The sequence below is a fragment of the Leucoraja erinacea genome, chromosome 8 (assembly GCF_028641065.1).
Source record: "Leucoraja erinacea ecotype New England chromosome 8, Leri_hhj_1, whole genome shotgun sequence".
NCBI classification, from domain to species: Eukaryota; Metazoa; Chordata; class Chondrichthyes; order Rajiformes; family Rajidae; genus Leucoraja; species Leucoraja erinaceus.
In genome coordinates this window covers 48078546-48099486 of record NC_073384.1, presented here as the reverse complement: position 1 = coordinate 48099486, position 20941 = coordinate 48078546, and the positions used below count along the sequence as shown (strand labels likewise).

The 20941-nt window shown below is 42.9% G+C and overlaps 1 protein-coding gene across 1 annotated transcript in view; it reads right to left on the bottom strand.

The window, feature by feature from the left end:
* Positions 1-20941, bottom strand: part of thada (THADA armadillo repeat containing) — a 334005-nt gene that overhangs the window by 230265 nt on the left and 82799 nt on the right. Inside the window, exons 24-25 of the mRNA XM_055639660.1 lie at positions 13785-13907; positions 2797-2888 (exon numbers count right to left, since the gene is read on the bottom strand). Coding sequence (XP_055495635.1) covers positions 2797-2888; positions 13785-13907 — 215 coding nt within the window. The remainder of the gene's footprint in view (positions 1-2796; positions 2889-13784; positions 13908-20941) is intronic.

Sequence of the window (20941 nt, the reverse complement as noted above, 5' to 3'; positions counted from 1 at the left end):
ACTGCAGCACTTTCTGCCTCAATAGCACTTTGTTCTCTCACACTGCTTTTTCAACATCCTTTTGACGAAACGTCAGAGTAAACTGAATAAGAGCTATGAAAAGGTATCATAATAGAGTGAAAAATAAAACCATGTCAATAGTCAGCCCGCCATGCGGCATCTGTGGAGAAACAATTAATGTTTTAGGTCTGGAACATTCAGCAGAAACTGGGAAAGAAACAAGTTAGGTAGCAGAGGGGGGACCTGAAACATTAACTGTAGATTTTTTAGTTTAGTTTAGTTTAGTTTAGAGAGATACAGTGTGGAAATAGGCCCTTCGGCCCACCGGGTCCGCGCTGACCAACGATCCCCGCACACAAACACTACCCTAGACACTAGGGTCAATTCACAATTTTTGTGAGTCTTTAGAGTGTGGTGGAATTCGGAGCACCCGGAAAAAAACCCATGCTGCCACGGGGAAACCAAAAAACTCCGTAGAGACAGCACCCATAGTCAGGATCGAACCCGGCTCTCTGGTGTTATAAGGCAGCATCTCTACCGTTGCGCCACCGTGCTGCACGTTTTTGTGGCAGAAAGAAAATGTTGCCCAACCTGTAACCATGCCAGACCCCAACCTATATAACAGCTAACAGACAAAAATGATGAGGATGTTTTGGATTAGAGATCTATGGAAGTGAATATCGCAAGTGTAGTAAAAGTAAAGGGTGAAAAATAAAAAACAAAGGAAGAGGATTTGCCATTCAGTTAAAACTACAGCTTGTCAGTCAAATATACCCGTGTACACAATCTGACAATTTTGTTCCTGGCTAGGTTATTAAGTGTTGTTAGAGAACCACCTGATGGCTCATATCTGCCACTGCATCCTCTTGAACAAAGAAAGGCAAGTGAGGTTTTTGCACATTCAATGCACGACATCTTCTGGTTAGTTAGTTGTTCAAAGCAAAAAACCAATCGACATTGCAGAACGAGAGAAAGGCTGCTATATCAGAATACTCACCCTGTCAGAGGCTAACAAAGGTTGAGAACTAATACTGGAGAGAAGGAATGGGTGACGTTTCAGGTCGAGACCTTCAGACTGAAGAAAGGTCTCGACCTGAAACGTCACCCATTCCTTCTCACCAGGGATGCTGCCTGTCCCACTGAGTGACTCCAGCTTTTTGTGTCTATCTTCGGTTTAAACCAGCATCTGCAGTTCTTTCCTACACAGAGAACTAGTGCTAGTCATTTCCAAAATTGGGACAAAGCAGCGAATTGTTGCAAAAATTCAAGATTTGAGTGCCAGAAAATTGCAAAGAGATAATATTTAGGTACAAGGAACAGCAGATGCTGATTTACAAAAAAGACAAAGTGCTGGAGTAACTCAACGGGTCAGGAACCATCTCGGAAAACATGGCTAGATGATTTTCCGGGTCGGGACCCTTCTTCAGACTCAGTCTCAGTCTGAAGAAGAGTTCCGACCCGAAATGTCACCTAGTAATATTCACCAGAGATGCTGCCTGACCCGCTGATTTGCCTGACAGCAATATTTTAGTCTTTGTTAGGAGATGACAGTTGATGTTTTCGGTACAAAAAGGTCTTTATATTGAAGATTAAGTTAATGCAATGCATTGTATATTTGGAGAGGAGATATGTAGAGGGCAGAGTGCTCAACCATTGAAGAGCTGGGCAAATAAGAGAACAAGGAGAGGGCCAGAGGTGAAAGCAAGAGGAGGGTGGGGAGAAAACAGCTAAAATGGAGAGAAGTTGTAAGTAGGGTGGGTAGGCAACGGGGACAAAAGCAATAAGAAATAACGCCGAGTGAAAGAAGGGGCTTAAATCATGAGGATAATCCACACACCAAAAATAAAAACCTGAATCCGCCAAAAAGGGAAGCAACATACATTTTTGACAGAAGGAAAGGAAAACCATGCCTCCTGGAAACAATATTAATAATAGTTGACAGACATGGGAGATACGTATTGTTTGTCAATCATAGATAATAATAGTTCTCTGGGCATCAACACATTTGTTTATTGCAACCCAAGGCCTTTCATATGTCTTTTAAAACCAACTTTCATAAGGAAATATATTTGACAATCAGGACACTGGATATCAAATGGACCCGAGGGCTGAAGTGCCCTTGGTTTCCTTTGTCCTCTATTGTTCTGTTCGTTAGATGCAATTCCATCTTATCGGTTTTCTCTGTACTCAAATGAATTTGAGATCACCGCCCTCAGGGTTCAAGAACCAGGTGATGAATGGATAAGATTGTGCAAAATTCACTTTCCACCTATGGAACCATGTACCGCAACTGGCAATGATACCTGTGCAAGGGCATTTACAGTAAGGCAGGCAGCACAGTGCTGGGATAAAATGCGTGCACACAGCCAAGTGAATCAGTTTTGCACAATGAATTTCCAAGGCAGCTATTTGACATACAAGGACAGTTGTATTTATATTTTCTTGCAAATAACAAACATTTTCTTACAAAAGTACATTGTGGCGTCAGCTGATGGTCAGTCCACTTACGGTCGAACCCTCGTGAGTGGTTATGAGGGCTGTCATATGACATCACGAGTTAAGGGGAGTGTCCTAGTACATAAGCAGATCTCACCTGGAGACCATGAGTCGACAGGTAGCTGAGCACAAGACAACACCCTCGCTCAGCTGCAGCAGCAATGACAATATGTTAGACCAAACGTGTATGTATTTCGAACCTATTGTGTCTGAATAAAGCAACTGTTTATTCACCATGTTTGGTGCCGCTGCAACATAATGACAAACAAGTACATAAGGAAATAAGGGAAAAAAATGTACCTGTTTTTCTTGGAACGTTCATCCTTTCCTCGTTTGACTCCAAATATCCTGGTGATTAGCGCACTGAACAGCAACGTGGAAGAGTTTCGTACCTAGTGGTTCAGAGCAAAGATAAAAGCAAAGAGGCTGAGGGGTGATTTCATAGAGGTGTATAAAATCATAAGGGGATTAGATATGGTGAATGCACTGTCTTTTTCTCAAGGTATGGGAATAAAGAACTAGAGGACATGTGAGAGGGGCAAGATTTGAAAGCAAGCTGAGAGGCAACCTTTTCCATTCAGAGGGTGGTGGGTATGTTGAACAAACTGCCAGGGGAGGTAGGTACGATCCTGCACAGTGTGTAAGACAGGTACATGGATAGGAAAGGCTCAGAGGGGTATGGACCAAAAATGGGCAAATCGGATTAGCTTAGGTGGGGTAACTTGGACAGCATGGACAAGTTGTGCCGAAGGCCATGTTTCCATGCTGTATACTCTATAAACATTACCGAGTGTACAGAGCTATCCTTGTACATTTATTCACCTCTACATTTCCGGTATATGTCCCTTAAACCTCCACAGACTTAAAAACAATTAAGGACGTCAAATGTTATCATTATGTAAGGTATTTAAGACATGTCACTTCCTATTTATTTCAGCATAGATTTAGCGAAATAGATGTTTGATAAGAAGGAATGAGGTGAAATACAACTATTTACATTGTTTTAATGCACCTCTGAACAGTTCATCCAAACAAAAAGCATCTGGCAACAATGGGCCATTATGAGCTCCACCCTTCCTTGGTCATCTGTTGCTAGCCCTGCTTTGTTCCGGCCTTTTCTTACCTCCAGTTCCCTCCCCTCTACTCTCGGTCTGAAGCAGGGTCTCAGCCTGAAATGTCACCAACCCTTTTTCTCTGGAGATGCTGCCTGACCCGCAGAGTTACTCCAGCACTTTCTGTCTATCTTCTGCCACAAAAGGCAGTGGAGGCCAATTCAGTGGATGATTGTAAGAGAGTTAGATTTCGCTCTTCGGGCTGAATGAATCGAGGGATATGGGGAGAAAGCAGGAACGGGGTACTGATTTTAAATGATCAGCCATGATCATATTCAATGGCAATGCTGGCTCGAAGGGCCTACTCCTGCACCTATTTTTCTATGTTTCTATCTTCAAAAAGCTTCTCCAGCTGTGCTGCACTCCCTCGGTAGTGCCCTGCAGCAGCAGCATGGATTTGAGCTGAAGACACTGAAGAGGAATGTGAACCTTTGACCGTCATGGTCATAAATGAAAGCATCTGCTCTGTGCCAAGTAAGATTGCCAGCTTTAGCGATAGTTTTTGCCAAATTAGGTATATTTTTGTTCCGTGCAGGTTCCTGCTATTTAGGAATTAGAATGACTATCCAAAACCATTTGGATCTCTGAAGCTGGCGAAAGATAGAGATTGGATTTGAATCCAGAAGTGATGTGTGTGCGTGTTCATCAACTCCACCAATTATTCAGCTTCAACAAGCACCAGGTCTAAATTTCAGAGAATTTGGTCTAAAGCAGTGTTGATTCTGGCTGCAACCTGTTGTTTTGCTAGCTAATATTTAAAATAAAAGTCCAGATCAGTTTACTGGAAATAAAATTTGTATACACAAGTCCTGCCTCTGATCTCAGACACTAATCCAAAGTCAGTCAACACATGTGATCAGAAATAAATCTGCAGTCAAGACTATTAAAAATTATATTGAACGATACCAGATTATAAAAAAAAGGGCAAATTTAGCCTTCGCTCAGTAAATGCAATAAAATGCAATATTTGTCCAGTGAAAATACCACATATAAATCACAAATTAACAAGCTGTTTTCCCTTAACTCGATCAATCAAAGTTTGAAATAAACAGGACTCTTTTTCATTAGTAAACAAATGAAGGAAAGATTACCTCCACAACAGACACGTCTTTTGGAAACTTCTAGATTATAACGTGCTTTGGCAACCGTGGTTATTTATTTTAAAGCAGGTTTGTTTGATTTGGTTCCTAATACAGAGTCCTTTCCACAAATATCCCCCTCCACAAAAGGACAGCCAGACTTTTTAAAAATACACCTCACAGCCTACAATTTGACATGGGCTCAGCTAAGAAAACTTTGTGCTGCAGAACTTTGGTGTATTTTCCCTCAGCCGACTGAGAATAAAGTGCCAATGAAAATAGTTAACTAACTTCTCAAAATTATACTTAATCCTTCAAACTTTAAAATCACTGTTATCAGTAGCAAGAGGCATTTGGTGAAACATTTGAAAACACTAATTGCTATATCCACTTTTCTATCTTATTGGCAACCAGTTCTGGGACAAGAGTAACCATCGATCGCCACAGCAACACAAAGCCCAAGAGCACGAAGGAGCCCGATTCTGATACTATTAATTAATTTAGTTTAGTTTAGAGATACAGTGTGGACACAAGCCTATCGGCTCACTGAGTCTGCGCCGGCCAATGATCCCCATAGCAGAAGCGTCCAAGTCGTGGGACTGGAAACTGGAAGTGTCCCGAGCTAATTCTGCTACCGCCATCATCTCTTGCAACAAGTGATGGCTCCCACTGATTGTCGCCGGAAGCTTGCGTCCTTTTCAGGATGGTCGATGACAGTGATGTCAACATTGAAACATGGAAGATGAACATGAAAGAAGCGATCCCCGTTACACTGGCACACACCATACGCTAGGAACGATTTACAATTTTTAGCAAAGCCAATTAACCTACAAATCTACACGTCTTTGAGTGCGGGAGGCAACTGGAACAACCGGGAAAAACCCAGGCGGTCATGGGGAGAATGTACTAGCTCTGTACAGACAGCACCCATAGTCAGGATCAATCCCGGGTCTATGGCGCTGCAAGGCAGCAACACTTCCACTATCACCACCCTGCTGCCCCAAATGAAAATTCTGCTTTCCCATATTCCAGGTTTGTTAAAGTTAGTTCAGTAGGCATGCACTTGGCCAATATGCTTGCAACTAGAATGGTGCAAATGACCTGAGCTAATTTCCATTTTCCTGGCCTCTGCCCAAGTGCCATTTTAGTTAATTTAAATCTAAGCTTTAATAATGGGGCAATTTTTCCACTACAATCTGCTCAGGAACATAGCCACAACTGAGCAATTCCCCAAATGGGGACTTCTGGCGGGCAGCCCATCACAGCCCAGCTAGGGAGTTGCCACTGAACCCATGCCAGATTAATCTGGTGAACGTACAGGAGGCCCATTCAACGTACCGCAACAACAACCTCTTACTCAACATCAACAAAACCGAGGATCTCACGGCTTCAGAGCAGGGAGGCCAGGAGACCATGTTAGCCAGTTTTTATTAATGGGTCGGCGGTGGAGAGTGTCAACACCTTCAAATTCCTGGACCTGACCTAGGCCCAGATATATATGTCATTGTAAGGGCAGCACACCATTGCCTCTACTTTCTTTGAGTTACAAAGAATTTGCTGAGATGTGTATCATTGTGCGGGGCTGAACCAGAGTACACGAGAACCAAGAGACGAAAACCAGGCAGAGAGAATTATTTAAAGAATTACAGGGGGAGATGAAGAAATATATTTCTCATGGAGAATGATAAAGGAACGGAGCTCCATGCCCGAAAAGGTGGAAAAGGCAAGAAACCTCACAGAATGTCAAATTGCCTGTACAGTGCATGAAAGGCCACGGCCTGCCAGGCTACAATCTTGTGCTGGACGATGGCAATAGATCGGGTACCACTTCATTGGCTTTCGCAATGTCGTGAATTTTCTACAATTTGAAAAGTCCTTGATTTCTAAACAAGATTTGGGGTAAGGTAAAGAGGAAGAGAACAAGAGTACAAGATTGGTTAAGGAAACCAACAGACGGTGAGGATAGGAATTGAACTAAAAAAATCCAAAAAAAAGTTAGAATCACTGCCTGGTGTTTTACAGCGAGTTCCAAAAAGTCAGGAGAAGATAGAAGTGCAATGTGTAGGCAGATTTATGAGCAATGAAAAAAAGAACATGGTAATAATTGAGATTTCAATGATGTAAAGACAAATGGTGACTATAGGGGAGAAAGAGGTACAGAATGTGTAGAATTCTTTACTATTGCGGCACGGTGGCGCCGTGGTAGAGTTGCTGCCTGACAGCGCCGGAGACCGGGTTGGATCCCGACTACAGGTGGTGTCTGTACGGAGTTTGTACTATCTCTCCATGGCCTGCATGGGTTTTCTCCCACACTCCAAACACGTACAGGTTTGTAGGTTAATTGGCTTCGGTAAAATTGTAACATTATTCCGAGTATGTAGGGTAGTGCTCGTGTGCTGGGTGGTCGCTGGTCGGCACGGACACAGAGGGCCAAAGGGCTGTTTCCACGCTGTATCTCTAACTAAATTCTGTAAGTGAACTTTATTTAAAAATCACTCATGCCAGGAGATGGCGCTGGCCATGGTTTTAGGGGTTTAAACCTGACAAGTGGAGAGGTAGCAACAGGCAGGAATTCAGAGGCAATGATAATAATTATGTGACATGTAACATAATTACGGAAGGACAGAGAGCGATAAATAAACCTAGTTGCAGAATGACTTAAAGCTGAAATGGAAGCAGCTACTTCAAGGAAAATTAGTGTCACAGCTGCAAGTTGAGAGCCTTAAGTTCCTAAGCGTAAATATCACCAACGACTTGTCCCAGATCAACCACATTGAAGCTATGGCCAAGAACACACACAGACACCTCTACTTCCTCAGGAGAATAAGGAAGTTTGGCGGGTCTCCAATGACTCTTACCAACTTCGTATGACGCATCCTATTGCGATTATTACAGCTTGGTTTGGCAAGAGCTCTGTCCAAGTGCTCAAGAAAGCGCAGTGGTAGAGTTGCTGCCTTACAGCGCCAAAGACCAGGGTACCATCATGACAACGGGTGTTGCCTGTATCGAGTTTGTATGTTCTCCTTGTGACTTACGTGTGTTTTCTCCGGGTGCTCCGGTTTCCTCCCACGCGCCAAAGACAGGGTTTGTAGGCCAATTGGCTTGGTAAAATTGTAAATTGTTCCTAGTGTTTTGTAGGATAGTGTTAACATGCAGGGATTGCTGGTCGGCACAGACCTGGTGTGCTGAAGGACCCGTTTCCGCACTGTATCTCTAAGCTAAACTGTACATAGTTATGGATGCAGCCCAGTGCATCACACAGACCAGCCTCCCCAACATCAACTCCAGCTACACTTCACACTGCCTTGGAAAAGCAGCCAACATAACCAATGGTGGACAAAAATGCTGGAGAAACTCAGCGGGTGAGGCAGCATCTATGGGGCGAAGGAATGGGTGACGTTTCGGGTCGAGACCATTCTTCAGACTGATGAGGGGTTGGGAGGGGCGAGAAGAAGAAAGGAAGAGGTGGAGACAGTTGGCTGTGGGAGAGCTGGGAAGGGGAGGGGAAAGAGGGAGAAAGCAAGGACCACCTGAAATTGGAGAAGTCAATGTTCATACCGCTGGGGTGTAAACTACCCAAGCGAAATATGAGATGCTGCTCCTCCAATTTACGGTGGGACTCACTCTGGCCATGGAGGAGGCCCAGGACAGAAAGGTTTGTTCCAGCATCTGCAGTTCCTTCTTCAACATAACCAAGGATAATTTTCACCCCGGCCATTCCTCCTTCTCCCCTCTCCAGTCAGGCAGAACTTACAAAAGTCAGAAAGCATGCACTACCAGATTGGTGGATATCTGGAACGCGCTGCCAAGGGTGGTGGTGGAGGCAGATTGAATAGCGGCACTTAAGAGGCTTTTAGATAGGCACATGGATATGCAGAAAATGGAGGGATATGGATCATGTGCAGGGAGATGAGATTAGTTTACCCAGGCATCATATTCAGCACAAACATTGTGGGCCGAAAAGCCTATTCCTATGCTGTACTATTCTATGTTCAATTAAGAACAGGTTCTTCTCCTCTGCTATCAGACAACTGAACGATCCTCCCATAGGCTATAAACCTTAGTCCTCTCATTGCAGACTTTTTATCTGTAACTTTAATGCTATTATGTTGCACCACTAGGTTCTGCCCTCCAGTATTTTTCTCTTTGAAGTACCTGTTGAATTTGTATATGGATTAATTGTGCTCTAGTATAAAAGCATAAAAAATAGGTGCAGGAGTAGGCCACTCAGCCCTTCGAGCCAGCACTGCCATTCAATATGATCATGGCTGATCATCCAAAATCCCTGTTCCTGCTTTCTCCCCATATCCCTTGATTCTGTTACGATTGTCTGCATAGCATGCAAATAATGCATTTCACTTTATCTCAATACACACACCAGTAATAAACAACACCAATACCAAGACGACTTCAAGAAGAATATTGTGAGATTTTAGATCAAACATGTTCACTATAAATAAAGGGGAGAACATAGCTAGACCCCTGCATAAGAAAGACACGCTGAATAGAATAAAGCAGGAAGGAAGCAGTATTTTACAAATTTACTAATAAGTTCATCATAGCAGGCGCCTCGAGGAGTATCAAAGGTAGAGCAAGAATAAAAAAATTAGGGAGGAAAGACAATACATAATAAAGAACTTAAGATAAAATCATAGGAAATAGAATAACCTGCTGCATAAATACATAAGAAAATGATTTGGTGATGATGGATCCACAGCCATTAGTCTGCTGCCTCAATGCCCTCAGGGCATGGGTTCAATCCCGGTCTCTGCTGCCATCTGTGTACAGTTAACACATTCTCCCCAAAAATGCTTGGGTTTCCTCCCACGTCCCAAAGGCATCCTTAGAGCTTAATTGCCAACTTTAACTTGTCCCTAATGTGAGATAACTGCAAAAAAGATTCATTAGAATCAAGAGGGAGTATTAGGGCAAGTGGTGACTGTGCATGTGTTGCAAAAATATATGGTGAAAAGGAGAGGGGCAATGGCACTAATGGCATTGCCTTCCTGGAAACTAACATGGACCCAATATGTCAAATGGCATCCTGCAGTGCATTAGAAGACAAGGAAAGATTACGTTATTGTAGAGATTAAAGTGTGTCCCAAATAAATACTTTATTGCTGTCCTTGTGGAGGAGTAGAACCATACTGGGATTGACATTGAGGAGGAGGAAGAGGAGGAATATGAAATATTACAGATGATAACCCCAGAAAGAGAGGTCACATTAAGGAGTCTACCATATTTTAAAATTAGATAACCAGATAAATGCATCTCACATTCGTAAAAGAATAAAAGGAGGAAACAGCTGACCGTTATTTTCCACTCCCCTTTGCCCGCTGGCATAAAGACAGAACACTGGAAAACTGCTGATGTAGCAATGTAGAATAAAAATAGAGATAATTAAAGTCCAAATTTTAAAATACGGGCAGCACAGTGGCGCAGCGGTAAGCCTTACAGTGCCAGAGACGTGCGTTTGATCCCGACTATGAGTGTTGGCTGTACGTTCTCCCCGTGACCTGCGTGGGTTTTCTCCGGGTGCTCCAGTTACCTTCCACATGCCAAAGACGTACAGGTTTGTAGGTTAATTAACTTCCTTTAATTGTAAATTGTCTCTACTGTGTAGGATAGTGCTAGAGTATGGAGTGATCACTGGTCGGCACAGACTCAGTAGGCAGAAGGGCCTGATTTCACGCTTTTTATGTCTAAAGCAACTAAAGTAAATAGTGAAATTGATGTGGTCCACATGAATGCTAATGAGGAACTTGACGAAGTTCCACATGGCAGATTGGAATGAAAATTGGATCAGATCACGAGCAAAGGCCAATAATTGCCTGGAATTCTAACGACTGCAAGGATATTTGCAGTAGGCTTCTACGGGACAGTATTAAGTTCCATCCCTTCTCCGTGGATTGTCACCATGTTGTGGTGGAGAAGCTTGTGTAGTCCTGAGATCATGAGAGCGATGCCGTCTGGAGCTATGCTCCTGGTAGGGCCACCCATGGCGATAAGGTCGAGGGGGAGGTCTCTGACAAAGAGCAATCCAACCAAGACCTCAACGGTGGAACAGGCGGAGGATGATGGCACACTTTAGTGGAGTGTCACAATGGTTGGGAAGGCAGATGAAGGCTGCATCAGAAAAGGGTCTCCAGTCGTCTTGGACTCCGTGCCACTGGAATCTGACCCAGATCTGTCAAGAACCGTGTGGTGGATGTCAGTGCACCAGTCTCCCCACGTTTAAAAGTCACACACAGGCGTTCTCCATATAGGGAATCCACCATAACAACCCTATGGAGATGAGAGGACAGTCATACTCGTTTCGAGTGACAGCCGACGATGATGAGGTTCCATTCATTTTGTGACATAGATGAATGATGGTGAATTAAATGTACAATCGTGATTCAGAAATTTGTCCATGATCGCAAAATTAGAATTGCGGTTGACTGCACGAAAGAACATTGAAGGTTGCAGGAAGATATATGTGAACAATTGTGGGCATGAAGGCAGCAAATGGAACTTAATCCCAGAAAAGGTGAGTGTTGCATTTAGAGGAGGGCAAACAAGAAAAGTAAATTTACAAAACAAGACAGTATATCGAAAGGTATCGAGGTATAAACAAATCTTGGAATGCGTGTGAACAGATCTCTGAAGATAGCAGCACTGGCAATAATGAGACGAGGTTAAGGTGGCATACAGAGGACTAGCCTCCATTGGGTGAGGCACAGAATAAAAGAACAAGGAAATCAAGCTTGGTCTTCAACTGTTCTGCTCATCGGTCAAGTTGAACATTGTATTGGTCTGAAGAAGGGTCTCGACCCGAAACGTCACCCATTCCTTCTCTCCAGAGATGCTGCCTGTCCCGCTGGGTTACTCCAGCTTGTTGTGTCTATCTTCTATTGTCTACTTGAAGTCCAATGTTATTTTGGTCACCATCAAACAATTTATATATCACCTGGAAGCTTCACAATTATAGAGTCAAAGATATACAGCATAAAAACACGCCGTTTGGTCGACTACATCCACAAAATGCTGGACTAATTCAGCAGGACAGGCAGCATATCTGGATAGAAGGAATGGGTGACTTTTCAGGTCGAAACCCTTCCTCAGTATGAAGAGGAGTCTCTACCCAAAACTTCACCCATTCCTTCCATCCCGTGATGCTGCCTGTCCCCCAGTTTGTGTCTATCTTCGGTTTAAACCAGTTCCTTCCTATACACGAGACTTCTTCAAATTTCTTGGCAAAATCCAAAGGGGGTTCAAAGGGTATTTTATACTCACGTGTACCAATTAAGGTACAGTGAAACGCGATTTACCATACAGTCATATTATAAAATGCTACAAAACACACAAACTACGTACAAGTTAACATAAACATCCACCACAGCCGATTCCCCACATTCCTCACTGTGATGGAAGGCAATAAAGTCCAATCATCTTCACTCCATGGAGTGGATTATATGGTGGATTACATAAGGGTGGCATAGGGTTAGAGTTGCTGTCTCACAGCGCCAGAGACCCGGGTTTGATCCTGACCACGGATGCTGTCTGTATGGAGTTTGTACGATCTTCCCATTACCGCATGGGTTTTCTCCCTGGGTGCTCCGGTTTCCTCCCATTACCGCATGGGTTTCCTCTCATACTCTAACAAAGGAATCAAGGAATATGGGGAAAAAACGGGGTACTGCTTTTGGATGATCAGCCATGATCATATTGAATGCCGGTGCTGGCTCGAAGGGCCGAATGGCCTACTCCTGCACCTATTTTCTATGTTTCTACTCCAAAGATGTGCAGGTTTGTAGGTTAATTGTATTTGGTAAAGAATGTAAATTGTCCCTAATGTAGGATAGTGCGAGTGTATGAGGGCCACTGGTCGGCATGGTTTCCGCGCCGTAACGCTCTAAAAAAAACCCTCTGCACCAATCATTAATCCTTTTTAATGTGTTCTCAAGGATATTCAGCTCTCTTGGTGCCCCCTCAAAAATATTTCCCTTCCTCAAATCGATGAATATAATGAAAGCAGAGAGGTCAGATATTTGGTCTATTGGTGTCAAGGTTTATGGGATACAGACAGGAAAATGCAGCCCTGACCGTAATTAGATCACGCATGCTCTTATCAAATGGTAGAGAAGGCTCAAGGACTCGGGGTCTGCTTCCATTTCGTAAATTCACTTCTCAAACATTTCAATCAAGTCAGGTTCATATAACTTTCATTCAACAAACTCATGCCAACCGTCCTGGTTTGATGCGTTTTTTTAAACAATTTATTCCTATAACATAACCACCACCTCTGTGCATTGATTGTTAATGTGATTGTACATTATTTAAATTGTTAAAATAGGGTTCATTTGGAAAAAGGATGCAAAGGTCCAATACACAGAGCTGATTTGCCAGGGAATGCAATATATATTTTAGCTTTGACATTATCAGGTGGGTTTACACACAATTGAGTACATTCACTTCTCATCGTTATTGGAATACTCCTTATAACAGTCAAATCCTATAACAGCCAGGGTGGCACGGTGGTAGAGTTGCTGCCTTACAGCGTTTACAGCTCTAGAAACCCGGGTTTGGTCCTGACTATGGGTGCTGTCTGTAAGGAGGTTGTACGTACTCCACATGACCGTGTAGGTTTTCTCCAAGATCTTCAGTTTGCTCCCACACTCCAAAGAAGTACAGGATTGTAGGTTAATTTGCTTTGTATAAGTGTGAATTATCCCTGGTGCGTGTAGGATAGTGTTAATGGGCGGGAATCGCTGGTCGGTGCGAGTCGATGGGCCGAAGGGTCTGTTTCCACGCTGTATCTCTAAACTGAACTAAACTAAACAAATTCAACTTTGCACAGCTCATCCTCTCCCCATCGTATTGAAGGACTGCTGCCTTGTTCAACACATGAACCATTTTCATCATACCACGATGATGGGAAAGTCTCCCTCGTAAGCATTTACACAAAATGGGAAATATATATCTCAATAGCCTTTGACATTAAGGACTTTTATGCATTTTTGGTTTCCCTTATTGCCCATTTTGTTTTTGATTACATTAGCTCTGGAAAAGATCCAGTTAGTAAACTTGCAAAGAATGTTAGAAGGTTATGACTTACTGCCCATATTGGAGACATAAACCCAAGGATGGCTGCTTGCAATCCGTCTGCCACGTAGGGAATGACATTTTCGCCTAATTTGGTGTCCCTGAACAGTGCCCTCAAGATATTCAGAGCGTGAACCTAACAAAAAAAAAGAGGTATCGAAAAATTACATACAACCAACAAATGTTTCACAAAATATAAATGCTTTTTGCAGATAGACACAAAATACTGGAGTAACTCAACTCAGTTTCAACCTGAAACATCACCCATTCCTTCTCCAGAGATGCTGCCTGTCCCACTGAGTTACTCCAGCATTTTGTGTCTAGCTTTGATTTAAACCAGCATCCGCAGTTCTTTCCTACACACAATGATTTTTGCAATCCTTCTCCACTCACTATAAAACGCACTACATCCACTCTCATCACACCAAGCAGGGAAGGTGAACAAGAGAATAACAATAAAAATGTTTCAAATACGTCTCTAAAGCTGAGGTAATAACACAATGGCATTTTAGGGGCACAATGTTCATACAGTGGCTCATTCAAAAATTGATGATCAGGAAAGCAACCTCATGTTGGAAATGAGAAAATAATTATACAGGTTGTTTAAGAAGGAACTTGTTTAAAAGTCAAGCATTTGCAGTTAAAAAATGAGTCAATCCGAAGGAAACACTTTCTGTTTAAGAAGGAACTGCAAATGCTGCAAAATCGAAGGTAGACAAAAATGCTGGAGAAACTCAACGGGTGAGGCAGCATCTATGGAGCGAAGGGAATAGGCAACGTTTCAGATTGCGACCCTTCGTCAGAGTCTGAAGAAGGGTCTCGACCTGAAACGTTGCCCATTTCCTTTGCTCCATAGATGCTGCCTCACCCGCTGAGTTTCTCCAGCATTTTTGTCTGCCACCAATAATTATACAGGAATGCTTTTAAGGAAACAAATTATGTTGAAAGCACTTTGTGTCTTTTTTTTTAAAGTTTTTGATAAGTTCCTCATGATTCTTGTGAGCTTTTTCAGTGGTAAGAAGGCCCCAAGGGTCAGGTGAGCCACTCACCTTTTGACCAGCTGAAAAAGTCAAGGAATTTTTCAGATTGATCCAGGTGAGTTTCTGGCCAAAGGCAAATCTCCGGGATATTGATGCTGAAGATCTAAGAAACGTAAAAGTTCAAGCAGGAGTGTACCAACTGGCCCTTCAGCTTGAACATTCAATACAATCATGGATATCATCGGCTTCTCCACTATTTTCCTAGCTTCTCCCATAACCCTTTGCATTAATAAATATATCGGTTTCCTTTCCGATATATTTATTGACACAGCATCTCCACCTTCTGTGACAGAGAATTTCGCAGATTAATTTAATTTATTATCACATGTAAACAGTGAAAAGCTTGTTGTTGCGTGTTAACCAGTCAGCGGTAAGACTATACATTACAATTGAGCCATCCACTGCAAACAGTTATAGGATAAAAGGAATAACGCACAGTGTAAGATAAAGTCCAGTAAAGTCCCAATAAAGATAGTCCTCGGGTCTCCAATGAGGTAAATGGTAGGTCTAGTTGGTGATAGAGTGGTTCTGTTGCCTGATGACAGCTGGGAAGAAACTGTTCCTGAATCTGGAGATTCTTTCTTGATAGGGGGAGGTTCCCATCAAACACCCATTTACACTAATCCTACATTAATCCCATTTTATTCTCTCCACATTACCATCAACTCTCCTCAGATTATCCCATTAACGCACATTCTGGGGGTATTTTAATGGCCAATTAATCTACCAACCCGCATGTTTTTGGAGTGTGGGAGGAAACAGGAGCATGCGGAGGAAATGCAGAGTCACAGACAACATTTAAGCCCCATACGGATAGTATCGGGGGTCAGGGTTGAACCCGGAACACAGGGGTTGATGGGCAGCAGTCCACAAGTTGACCAATTGTGCTGCTCCTTAGCTTTGATGGAGAATGGAAGATTTATGAGGATGTTGCGAGGACTCGAGGGCCTGAGCTATAGGGAAAGCGGAGCAGGCTGGGCCCCTATTCCTTGGAGCGCATCTGATAGAGGTGAACAAAATTATGAGGAATAGACCTGATAAACGCACAGAGTCTCTTGTCCAGAGTAGGGGAATCGAGAACCAAAGGACACTGGTTTAAGGTGAGGGGGGATAGATTTGATGGTAACCTGAGGGATAACTTTTTTACACAAAGGGTGGTGGGTATATGGAACAAGCTGACGGAGGAGGTAGTTGATGCAGGGACTACTACAACATTTAAGAAAAATTTAGACATACATGGATATGATAGTTTTAGATAGATATGGGACAAACAGAGGCAGGTGGGAATAGTGTAGATTGGACATGTTGGTCAGTGTGGTCAAACTGGGCCTGTTTCCACGCTGTATGGCTCTATGAGTCTTGTTCATCTGATGATTATAACATGTCCATCACCATAGAAAAGCTGGAAGTAGCAAGATTTTAAAATGGAGTTTTGCCAACAGAAGACAACATACAGTATGCTGCCCTGTGTTGTAACCTCATCAAGTTGGCACTTCATGCACCAGATGCTGAAGCTGCCCCACGCTCTTCCAAGGAAAAGAGCCTCGAGATTTGATGGGTTTGCACTGCACTGATAATATATAATTATGCTTTGGAGCTGTCATTGTCTCAACTGTGAGTCATGGCAATAATCTTTAGTAATGACACCCGAATTTTCTCTGCAGTTTGCTTTTGCATTTTGGGATGATAAAATATGTAATATTAAAAACAGAGAGAGAGAGGGAGATAAACAGAGAACATGCAAACAGGAAGAGTGTAAGGCTATAATTTAATCGCCTGGCTCAACTGACATCCAGAAACCACTTTGTGTTTTACTTCAATGGGTCACAATGTTATCCATTTCTTTGCAGCAAATTACAGCCTTGTTAACCATTCACTCACAGTAATCAAAAATCCCATGTATAGCTTATTATTCATCTTCAATGTATTCAGAGAGTGCTGAGATCACCGAGCAGCTGTGCTCGGTTTCATTGCTCCTGTGTTGGCACAGCCTTGGAGTGTATACCAATGATCACAGGACATTTACCTTCCAAAATCTTCCAAATCTCACCCACAATCTGGTCCGCTGTGCTTTATTTCTTCTGATGGGTCAATTACAAAGCTATAATTTCAGCTTCCAGCACTCCCACTCGCCAACTCCCACTCCCCTCCCCCATTCCTCATCTACCTTCTTCCCTTCCTCTGGCTTCACATTTCACTCCATATCTGATACCCTTTTTCATCTCTAGCCTTTTTCCATCCATCTGTCAAGCAAATCCCCTCTACCTGTATCTACCTATCACTTGCCAGGCTGTTCTGTACCCATAATAGGTAATAATAACTGCTGGAGTTACTCAGCGGTCAGGCAGCATCTCTGGAGGAAAGGAACAGGTGACGTTTTGGTTCGGAACTCTTCTTCAGACTAAAAGTATAGGTTGGTTAGGGGGGGGGGGGGGGGGGGGGGGGGTGGCAGGAGGAAATAAACTGGAGACAAGTAAAGGCCAGAACAAATCAGGGCTGGCAAAAGATGACCAGAGGAACGGTGGACCCCAATATGACCCATTGTTGGCTGGAAAAGGTGTGATAACAAGAGGGATACCAGGATGTGAACAGTGGAACAGGTAGGACAACTGGGAGGGAGGGAATGCAGGAGTTGCTTGCTTGAAATTAGAGAAATCAATTCATACTGCTGAGTTGCAAGCTGCCCAAGTGAAGTACGAGCTGCTGCCCCTCCAATTTGTGTGTGGCTTCATCTGACAGTGGAGGAAGCCCAAGTCCGAAAGGTCAGTATGGCAATGGGAAGCGGAGTTAAAATGTTTGGCAACTGGGAGCTTGCGTAGACTGACTGAGTGTAAGTGCCCAGCGAAAGGTTCATCAAGTGTACACTCAATCTCACCGATATATGACACATCACTTGCCAGGCTTTGTGCCAGCCCCACCGCATTTCCAGCTTTCTCCCCCCTCCCACAATCAGTCTGAAGAAGGGTCCCGACCTGAAATATTGCATGTTCATTCCCTCCAAAGATGCTGCCTGAGCCACTGAGCTACTCCAGCATTTTGTGTTTTGCGCAATAAATATTAAATTCAGCATCTTGTAAATCCTTCCCCCCACCCCCTTCACAATTTGCTTTGATCCAACCAAATTGATGCTACAAGCCAAGAAACCGCATCAATGCCTCTATTTCCTCAGAAGGCTCAGGAAATTCAGCATGTCGTGAATGACCATCCTGGCCACTCATTCATCTCCCCGCTGCCTTCAGGTAGAAGGTACAGGAGCCTGAAATCTGCAACATCCAGGTTCAGGAATAGCTTCCCCACAGCCATCATCAGGCTATTAAACTCAACTCAAACAAAGGTGATCGTTAAATAGCCCATTGCACTTTATCTGTTTATTTATGTGTGTATATTCATTGGTATATGGTCACACTGATCAGTTCTGTTCTGTATTTATTTATGCCTACAATATTCTGTTGTGCTGAAGCAAAGCAAGAATTTAATTGTCCTATCTGGGACACATGACAATAAATTCTCTTGAATCAATATCTACAGAAAACATTCTATCTGGATGCACCAGAGCTTGGTGGGGCAACATGCTCTGCCCAAGATCACAAGAATTTGCTGAGTTGTGAACGCAGCCCTCTACATCATAAACCAGCCTCCCCCATCAACTCCATCTACACTACACTTTGCTCTACCTTGGGGAAACAGCCGTGATACAAGGACCACACATCCTGGCACTTCTCTCTTTTCCCCTCTTCCATCGAGTAGAAGATACAAAAGCTTGGAAATGCATCCCCGCAGATTTAAGAACAGCTGTTTCCCTGCTGTTATAAGAATGAAAATTACTAACAGGATGTACTGATCTTCATAGTAAGAGGATACACAATAACCAGCAACAGTTTATGCACTCTAATAATAATCATTAATTAATTAGTGCATTTTAATTCAGCTCCTTTGTACTCAATCACTAAAATAGGTTCCTGAAATTACTTCATTAATATTAATTGTCCAATTAAAAAAAATGAAAATTGCTAAATATACAAATCTCACATGATAAATGAGGTCCATCACCTATTTTAAGACAGTGGATTCTTGATTCGTACGGGTGTCAGGGGTTATGGGAAGCAGGCAGGAGAATGGGGTTAAGAGGGAAAGATAGATCAGCCATGATTGAATGGCGGAGTATACTTGACAGGACGAATGGCATAATTCTGCTCCTATCACTTATGAACTTGTGAACTGATGATCCGGTATCTTCTTTAATCTGGACAAAATTACAAGAGCACACTTGAAATTCGCCCGGAATTGCGCCTGAAAATGCAGCCGATCTCAACCTCATTTGAATTCGCACAGTGGGCCAGGGCTCTAGAACTCCTGCGGCTGGGGTTCTGGAACTCAGGCCCAGCCCCAGCCGGCAGATCTGTTCCCATAGCCGACTACCAAGGCCGACTTTAGTATCAGTATCTCAGTTCCCCAGCAGCCTAGGCGGACTGTTCTGTCCCATTCGACTCCTCTCAGAGGCTGTGACCTCTGTTGATACAGTAGAACAGATATTCTGGCAAGGCTCTTGGAACCAAGCATGCTGGAAAATCGGTGGTGGATCTGTATTATACTATGTTTACTAACACCAAAGAGCCATAAAGTCATACACCACAGAAAGAAACCCTTTGGCCCATCAAGTCCATGGAAAACCATCAAATAATTGTCTATACTAATCCTACTTATGAACACTTGGTCCATAACCTTCCACCCTTTGACCGTCAAGTGTTCATCTGGTGTCATCTTGAATATTATGACAGTACCTTCCTCTACCACCCATCCAGTCAGTGCATTCCAGATTCTAACCACCAACTGAGAGAAATAACATTTTCTCAGATCGCCCCTAAACCTTTTATTCCTTACCCTAAATGTTTAGTTGAAGGCAACACTGATGTGAGGAAGTTTCTTACTGTCCACCACATCTATACCTCCCATTATTTTGCATACTTCCATCAAGTACAATATCGGCCTCCTCTTTCCATTTCGCGTAATATCTTGGTGTATTTCGTGATCACCCTCTCCAGTGCTATCACAGCCTTCCTACAGTGCAACACGATACCTCAGCTGTGGCCACACTAATGTTTTATGCAATTCTATCAGGACCTTTACTCTTTTATATTGCCTAATAACCATATAACCATATAACAATTACAGCACGGAAACAGGCCATCTCGGCCCTACAAGTCCGTGCCGAACAACTTCTTTTCCCTTAGTCCCACCTGCCTGCACTCATACCATAACCCTCCATTCTCTTCTCATCCATATGCCTATCCAATTTATTTTTAAATGATACAAACGAACATGCCACCACCACTTCCACTGGAAGCTCATTCCACACCGCTACCACTCTCTGAGTAAAGAAGTTCCCCCTCATGTTACCCTTAAACTTCTGTCCCTTAATTCTGAAGTCATGTCCTCTTGTTTGAATCTTCCCTATTCTCAAAGGGAAAAGCTTGTCCACATCAACTCTGTCTATCCCTCTCATCATTTTAAAGATCTCTATCAAGTCCCCCCTTAACCTTCTGCGCTCCAGAGAATAAAGACCTAACTTATTCAACCTACCTCTGTAACTTAGTTGTTGAAACCCAGGCAACATTCTAGTAAATCTCCTCTGTACTCTCTCTATTTTGTTGACATCCTTCCTATAATTGGGCGACCAAAATTGTACACCATGCTCCAGATTTGGTCTCACCAAATGAAGCTGTGATGCATCCTGATAAAATGCTTTCTATGGTGCATCTGTAGAAGTTGGTGAGAGTTGTAGGGAAATGCCGAACTTCCTAAGCCTTCTAAGGAAGTGTAGGCATTGATGTACTTGCTAAGTTGTTGATTCAATATGTATATGACTCAAATGTGACTGTGCGGTCAGTGAAATATATTAATTCAATATTTTATATTTTAACCCGTTGCCTATTTCCTTCATTCCATAGATGCTGCTGCACCCGCTGAGTTTCTCCAGCACTTTTGTCTACCTTCGATTTTCCAGCATCTGCAGTTCCTTCTTAAACATTAAAGCTAAAGTCTATAGGCTTATATTATTTACTTTTTTAATATAAAATATAGCACTCCTCAAAATGAAAATAATGCTCAATTAAAAACAAAAAATCTGAAA